General features: G+C 47.0%; 1 protein-coding gene and 1 long non-coding RNA gene across 10 annotated transcripts; one reads left to right on the forward strand and one right to left on the reverse strand.

Moving 5' to 3' along the window:
* The first annotated feature begins 278 nt into the window (after positions 1-278).
* LOC139063774 (uncharacterized) lies at positions 279-1,866 on the forward strand. The gene is made up of 3 exons (XR_011517119.1): positions 279-623; positions 1,533-1,596; positions 1,681-1,866. It is a non-coding gene; the product is annotated as an uncharacterized lncRNA (long non-coding RNA).
* A 54-nt stretch (positions 1,867-1,920) lies between these two features.
* Positions 1,921-7,162, reverse strand: LOC139063773 (spectrin alpha chain, non-erythrocytic 1-like). Of its 9 annotated transcripts, none has more exons than XM_070546589.1 (10): positions 6,773-7,162; positions 5,211-5,333; positions 4,923-5,140; positions 4,734-4,810; positions 4,545-4,649; positions 4,437-4,469; positions 3,254-3,505; positions 2,862-3,173; positions 2,555-2,767; positions 1,921-2,472 (listed from the first exon to the last, which is right to left on the reverse strand). In XM_070546589.1, exons 2-5 carry the CDS (start codon positions 5,218-5,220, stop codon positions 4,643-4,645), a joined length of 312 nt encoding a protein of 103 aa, XP_070402690.1. In that variant the 5' UTR covers positions 5,221-5,333; positions 6,773-7,162; the 3' UTR covers positions 1,921-2,472; positions 2,555-2,767; positions 2,862-3,173; positions 3,254-3,505; positions 4,437-4,469; positions 4,545-4,642. The 9 variants fall into 9 exon arrangements, with proteins under 9 accessions (XP_070402690.1, XP_070402691.1, XP_070402689.1 ...); XM_070546590.1 differs by lacking the exon at positions 6,773-7,162 and adding an exon at positions 6,155-6,450; XM_070546588.1 differs by lacking the exon at positions 6,773-7,162 and adding an exon at positions 6,003-6,450.
* Between the last annotated feature and the right edge of the window lie 270 nt (positions 7,163-7,432).

A 7,432-nucleotide genomic window follows, 5' to 3' on the forward strand; every position in this document is an offset into this window, starting at 1 on the left:
GCATCTTGGTTGGGCTTCTCTCCTGGAGGCCCTCAGTCAGACCCAGTGTTGACATGTGGCAAGACGCTCCTCGGGGCGCGTCTTATTTGGGCCTCTCTCCTGGGGGCCCTCAGTCAGACCCAGTGTTGAAATGTGGCAAGACGCTCCTCGGGGCGCGTCTTGCTTGGGCTTCTCTCCTGGAGGCCCTCAGTCAGACCCATTGTTGACATGTGTCAAGACCATAGACTGTACATATACTGGACAAACGGATTCCATTGGCTTCAATAACACGTTTGTTGTCTATAATGGGAGGTGGCCACCACCGCCATTTTGACCGTGTCACAGGTTCCGTCCAGCCCAGACAATTCCATAAAAGGGAAGAGAGGAGGCGCTGAGGGTGTGGCTGTAAGGCTGGGCTCGAGTGACGACACCCAGGCGAACTAGCTACGAGCTAACCTGAAGCTAACCCTGGCTAACCCAAAGCTAAAGCGGAGGTGGGAGCCGAGCTAACGGATGTAGCCACCTAGCTTCAACCCAACCGGAGCTAACTGGAACACCCATCGACCTGAACCTTACACGGAGTTTAGGTGGAGGTTTTCTGCGCCTGTTCGTGAGAAGTACCTGTATTAAAAAGTTTTAAATCGGTAAGTTTATAATTTATTTCCGTAATGAAAACATTTTGCTTTGAGCAAGTTTTCAGTACAGTTTTTTTCGGCGCTATCACTCCTGAGTCGCACCAGCCATTAAATGTATCATGAATAAGAGAAAATATATTTAAGTCGTATTTTGGGGGGACATTTTATTATCTTTCTTACAAAATCTGAGACCAAGCGTTTCACATTGCAACACAAGCACCGGTAACCATAACAGAATGAACAATAGCGAGCAGAGGAGAGGATGGCGGTGTTTCAAACCCTCCCGGCCGGCGAGGAGAGCTCATTCCTGGGCTGAAGCCGGCCCTCAGCACCCCGCCACAGGCTCTAACAGATGCTGGCGGTGTTTGAAACCCTCCCAGCGGGACAGGGGAACTCATTCTTGTGTGGGTCGGAGTCGGCCCGCAGCAGCGCGGTGTAGCCTACATATTTTGTTATATAAGTCGCTCCGGAGTATAAGTAGCAGGACCTGCCAGAAAATGTAAAAAAGTGCGAGTTATAGTCCGGAAAATATTGCAGTTATTAGTATTCGAGCTAAATTAGCAGCGTAAATACATTTCATATATTTCCAAAATGTTATACTTGTTTGTATCTTGTACAGCCAACTAGTCTTTATTCTGGACTCAGTACAATTTACCAAAAGTAAAGAGACATTCTACAGATGAAGTAAGCACAAGATAACTTACTGGAAGACACGGAATTATCATCAGAACCAGAACAAGAGAGCCTGATAACAGTCGAGAAAATAACAGTTAAAAAGTATGTATGTATAATAGAAATAAAAATATATTAGAATTAGTGTAACTCACTGTGATCCAAACAATAAATCAGCCATAGCTGATTAGTAAATATGACATGAGGTCTGGGAGTTTTTAAGTTTCATTTTTATTTTTTTGTTAGATCTGTTTAAATGTCACCATGGCAGCCTGTGTGTCTCCAACATCAGCTACACAAAGCAGCAAGTGTAAGTTTCACATACCTGTCTCACCACTTCATGTATGGTTTTGTACTTTAAACAATTGACAAACCTGTTATTTTTTCTCCATAGCCATTTGGATCATTGGAGACAGCTGAGTGAGGCGTGGTGCCCAGAGAGCTGCAGAGACAACCTTGGCCTCCCTGACGTCTGTGTCTCCTGGTTCGGTTGGGGCGGACCATCGACATACATACATGTGCCGACACTTTGCGCCCTGTTTTATAAACTGTAGTGTTAAAAATAAATGTTTTTGCTCAATTACTGGAATTTCTTTGATTAAGACAAAAGTGAGGAATAATAATTTACAAGTTATTTGTACAACAGGCCCATTTTAAATCCCAACAGTTTCTTAGCAGACAATAGAAATGTGTTCTTTACTAACTTTACTTGGTTTAAAACTCTTACTAAAATAGTGCCGTATTGCAAAACCCAATCATACTTGTTATGTATACATTAGCTTTGTAGATATTTTTTACAGATATATATTTGTGTGCAACAAATCCAAACTTAAATAGTTTGTCATTCTTTATTGAAAAACAACAAAATACAGTTATACAGAAGTGTGGGAAAATGATAATGTGCAAGTATTGCTATTTAAATGTAATCCTATTTATCTTTAAAAAGAAAAACTCTAAAAATGTCCTGTACAGCATCATGACAGAAGAATGGTGGTCTGTCTGTCAGAATGTGCTGAACAGATTTGCTCTTTGAAGAGGAGTGTCATGTTTGGAGGAAGGTACTTAACCCAAGACATGCAGAATACAACACTGACCAAAAACTGATGGAAAAAATGATTTATTTATAAGGAGGAACTTAAGGTGCACAGATACGTCTGTGGTTGGAACTGCAACAACAGCTCAGCGTCTGGAGGAGGGAGGACACAGGTGAGCTTAGGTTCTGGTTTCAAAATCCATTGTAGGCAGGCAGAGGTGTTCAGCAGACTTACTGTGGTGGGTGTACGTGTTGGCTGGAGGAGGGAGAGGTAGAGAGCCGGGGGAAGCGCAGGAGAGGGAGCAGAGGTGGAGAGAAGCGGGGCGTCCTGGTGGATGGGGCACTGGGTGAGATGAGAGGTGGGTTATGGAGGGTGGTGATAAGGTCCGTGTGTTGAATATCCAAATCCTGGAGTAGAGGTCAGTATCCAATGAGGTCGACAGGAATCCTGAAGAATGGTAAATCCAATATAAGAGCAAAAACACTACGAAATAACATTAATCCTAGGAACACTAGAGGTAACACGAGTGGCTGGTTACTACCAAAACTGAGGCAATCTTCTGGCGTCAAATTGTGTCCTCCATCCACCTTAAATAGGAAAGCACCCCGCTGATCGCTGATCAGGAACGGCTGGGGTGGAGTCACCAGAACCATGAAGAACGTGTCTCCAGAGACAACTCGGGTCCTGGTACCGATCAGGAAAGCGGACCTTATCACCCAGAGCTGCCAGGTCACGCTCAAAGCCTTCATGTTCACGCTGCAGAGCCTGAACGCTGGCCAGGTCGTGGCCGTAGTTGTCTGTGTTCAGGGCCTGGTTCTTCTCCTCGATCCACTCTTTGGTCTCATCAGCGTCTCTGAGAAGACATCAGAACTCCGTCTGAGTGTGGGTCCAAACTCTACTGACCCGTAAGCGGCGCATAAGTGTGCGGGGTACCTGTGGAAGCGCTACACCTCATGGGCGCTGCCCAGCATGTTGCTCCGGTCTTCAGCCAGCTGTTGCAGCGAGCGCCAGCGGTTGTTCAGCTCCTGGAGAGAAACCAAACCCAGTGAGATGAAGGTGGACGCCAGCGGGCTGGACGCCGGACGAGGAAACCTGGAGACGGATCGCTCAGACAGGAAGGGAAGAGCTTCCTCTTACCTTGATGGAATTAAAGTTAGCCATCGTCTGAACGCCCAACCGTACGGTCTGAGGTCAAAGGTCACAGGAAACACACACCAGTCAGCAGTCATACAGATGCATAAAGATAACTGTAGCCATGGCAACCAGCTGACATGTCCCCACTTTCACCAGCACCTGGTGCCTGCCGGGTCACCTGAATTCCTGTGTGATTTCAGCACGGTCGGCCGTGACTGCGGCCATCAGAGGTGACCTCTGATCAGCTGAATGAACTCACCTTCTAGGGTGACGCCGTGTTACCCCGGGTTTCCACGGGAGCCGTCAGCAGCACGTTACTGCAGCAGCACGTCTTGCTCGCGTAAGCTGCTGCTTGGCCCTTCCCACGAGACGCGAAGCAGCAGGGAGCAGCTGTCACCGACCGAGCACGAAGTCACACGAGTGACTTCGTCAGTAAACACAACAACAAGCAGGAGAAAACTACAACATGGTTTGTGTTTTATGTTCTGTCCGTTTTATAATCGCCAATACGGACCTGAAAAACAAAGGAGACCGCTAGCTAGGTGATAACTTCTCACGGGGCCGCACAGTTAGTAACCTTTTTTAAAAGTAAAGCAACCGGAAGGCAGTACGTTCTTTATTCTGAAAATCTCGGTAGCTTCTCTCAATTTCCGCGTCCGATTTCCTGTCTTTCCTTCCCCAAAAATGTTGAACTTGACCCGTTTCAGAGGTGTCGCGCGTAGAAAATAGAACCGGCGCGTAAAGGCCGCGACATGCTGCTCCTGAGACGCGGCCGACTCGCGCTGCTGACGGCTCCGGTGGAAAAGGTTCTGTTGACCACAGCGGTTCCTATCAGCAGCTATGACGTGCTTCTGCAGTAACGTGCTGCTGACGACTCCCGTGGAAAGCCGGGGTTAGAGACGGCTTCATCCTGTAAACAAACAAATGAGTGGTAACAAAAACACCACGTCTGGTTCTGGTGGAGGCGGAGGACAACATGCACCTTTCCAGGAGCAGAACCCAGATGTTCTTGTTGCTACAAACAGAGACGAGCAGAGTTAACAAACCAGGAAGTGAGAGGGACCAGCTGCTGCAGACAGGTGACGCTCACCTGAGCCTGAACCATAGGAGCCTCCTCAGCCATCAGACCTTCTGACTCCAGTTCAGATGCCACCTTGTTGATGTCCCTCAGGCGGGACTCGTTGGCCTTCAGGTCCTGCAGGACAAAAGCACCTGCTGATTATCACCTGAGCTGATCTGACAGCTGCTGCTGGAAGACGGAGAGGAGGAAAAGTCCGACCTTCTGGAAGTCGTCAAACTTCTTCTGCAAGACCTCGACCTGCTCCAGGTCCGACCCGTCTCTCCATCCTCATTCAGCTAAAGACGCGAGTTCAAGTAAAACAACCTAAAGTCACACAAACACAAAGCAGGTGTGGAGATGTTCGCTCTGAGCTGGAGGTCGTTCCTCGGCTGTGAAGGGCACACGAACCTTGTTGGTGCTGTTGAGCAGCGTGAGGATGTCGCCCTTCTTCATGGTGACCTCTCCAGGACTCTTCTCCTGGTAGTCGTACAGAGCCAGAACCAGCTCCTTCCCGGTCTCATCGTCAGTTGGAGCCACTTGTTGCTGTTGGGTTAACAGGTCTGGTGTTAGAACGTGGTGGATAAGAATGTTCTGACGGGCCGAGGGTTCTGAACCAGCGAAGTGACCTGGACCCAAACAAAGTGAGCCAGAACCTGCAGACACCTCAGAAACATGTCAGGACCAGACCTGCTCTACCTTCCTCCATTATGGTCTCTCCTTTCTGGGTGACAGCCTTGATGCGAGGTTCATGACCTGTGATCTCAGCCTGCAGAGCCTGGTGCTTCTTCAGCAGGTTCTGGACACCAATCAGGTCCTTCCCTGAGGACACATGTTAAGAGTTCAGCATTATGCAGTACAGACCAGTTTAACCCAGGGGTTTCTTTCTTCTACAATCTGCTCTTTAACTGTATTATTTCCTGCTATTTCAGCTGTTAACTTTATTTTTTCTCTAAGTGTTTTTCTCCCCAGAAGAAGCTACAATGATGTTCTGCTGAGCTGTGGTGGCCTCATGGAGGGGGCCATCATCTAGCACACTGCTGCTAACCACTTAATCATTCTCCCTCTCCTGATAATAACATTTTACTTTCTTTGATGTTGGATGTACTACTGCTAGTTTACCCGTTTAATTATAGATTCACTAGGATAAATACAATAAAATTTATCTCTCGCCAAATAGAATATTTACTAAGAAATCACAATGTAACGTGTGTGTGTGTGTGTGTAAAAGCCATGTGTAGTGTTTATTTATAAAGCATATGTTGTTGGATTTTATCCAGAATCGAGACTTTGAAAATATATTGTTTAATTACAGTTTGATTTATTTGACATCTGTATAATGTTTATTATTTTGTTTTTTCCCCCTAAATGCCTAACGTTTGAGTTTAACATGAATATCAGTCATTCATCCCAATACATGAAGTTACACATTTTAAATTTTAATAGGGGAAGACTGCAGGAGGGAGCGGTAAAATCATAGACTGTACATACTTGCTACCCGCCGGCTGTGATCACAAGCGACAACATATTAGTTCCCGCTGCTTCTTCGGTAAACAGCGCCAACAAAAACAAAGAAACTTGGGATCTTGTCGGCGTGGCGGTGGGATTTAAGGGAAACGCTGTATGCCCTATAGACTTCTCACCGAGCTGCAGTATTTCTCCGGTCAGATCTGTCTCTGAGAGCTCCACGAGCGGTCAGCCCGCGCAGAAACTAGCCGCTGCACCGGTCAGGCTGCCTGGCCTGACCGCTGGGGATTACCAGATGGAAGAATGGACACAGGTGTCACTCCAAGCCTGCTGGAGATTTTAAGGGTTCAGATGAAAACACCCTACCACTCAGGCTGCTTACACATCGATATTAAGTTGTCGCTGTTGCGCTCACGCCATAATACAGTATTAGATGCGGTTAAAGTCAGACATGAAAAACTCCACGAGCGGTCAGACCACACAGCAGCTAGGCGCAGCAAGTAGGCGCCGGATCGGTCAGGCTGCCCGGCCTGACCGCTGGGGATTACCGGGTGGAAGAATGGACACAGAAGTCTCCCTCTTAGCGCTCCGTCATATTTCAACCCATTTTGATCTTTTACCATATTACCCATCTAAATATGCCCTATTAATTATTTTACCGTATTTTACATTTAAATTTCATGGTTAAACAGTAAATGCTACATGTTAAACTGATGGTTAGCTAGCTACTTCGGTAAACTCAGCTAGTTTAAAGGCAGCCGTGACATAAAATACGAATATAGATTTTAACTTACCGAAAAAAATGAAGTGGAGACTCCTTGGACGCTCTATTAGTGCAATTAATACCACTGCAAGTCATTTTGTCCAACAATTGCACCAATAATATCCAAAACAGAATTCACAAGCACAGAGACTCAAAATCCCGAAACAGTTTCCAGGCCAGACCGAGGCTGTACTGAGGCCTTTCCACGGAGCTAGCTCTGTGGTCACGTGGGTCTGAGGCGGCGGTCACGTGTGTCGGATGCTCATTAATTATACAGAATTTTAGGCTTTCAATACACTTAAACAGAAGAGTGAGAAAAAAATTCACCCCCCTCAGAGTTGTCATGAGTATAAACTAGATAATTTAGACAAAAAACATGTTTTGGCACCAGGCTGTAAACATGTTTATTTCTGCTGTGAAATCGGCATTTTCAACATGGGAGTCAGTGAGGATTTGCTCGCTTCTGGTACCAGCCCCCAGCGGATGAGGGTGGAACTGCAATTTTTCTTACTTCCGGGTTGGGACCATTTTCTGAGCGGCATTGTGGGGGCTTGGTCAAGACGCTCCTCGGGGCACGTCTTGCTTGGGCCTCTCTCCTGGAGGCGCTCAGTCAGACCGAGTAGTGACATGTGGCACGACGCTCCTCGGGGCGCGTCTTGCTTGGACCTCCTTCCTGGAGGCGCTCAGTCAG

This window comes from Nothobranchius furzeri, chromosome 17 (assembly GCF_043380555.1).
Source record: "Nothobranchius furzeri strain GRZ-AD chromosome 17, NfurGRZ-RIMD1, whole genome shotgun sequence".
In the NCBI taxonomy this organism is placed as follows: Eukaryota; Metazoa; Chordata; class Actinopteri; order Cyprinodontiformes; family Nothobranchiidae; genus Nothobranchius; species Nothobranchius furzeri.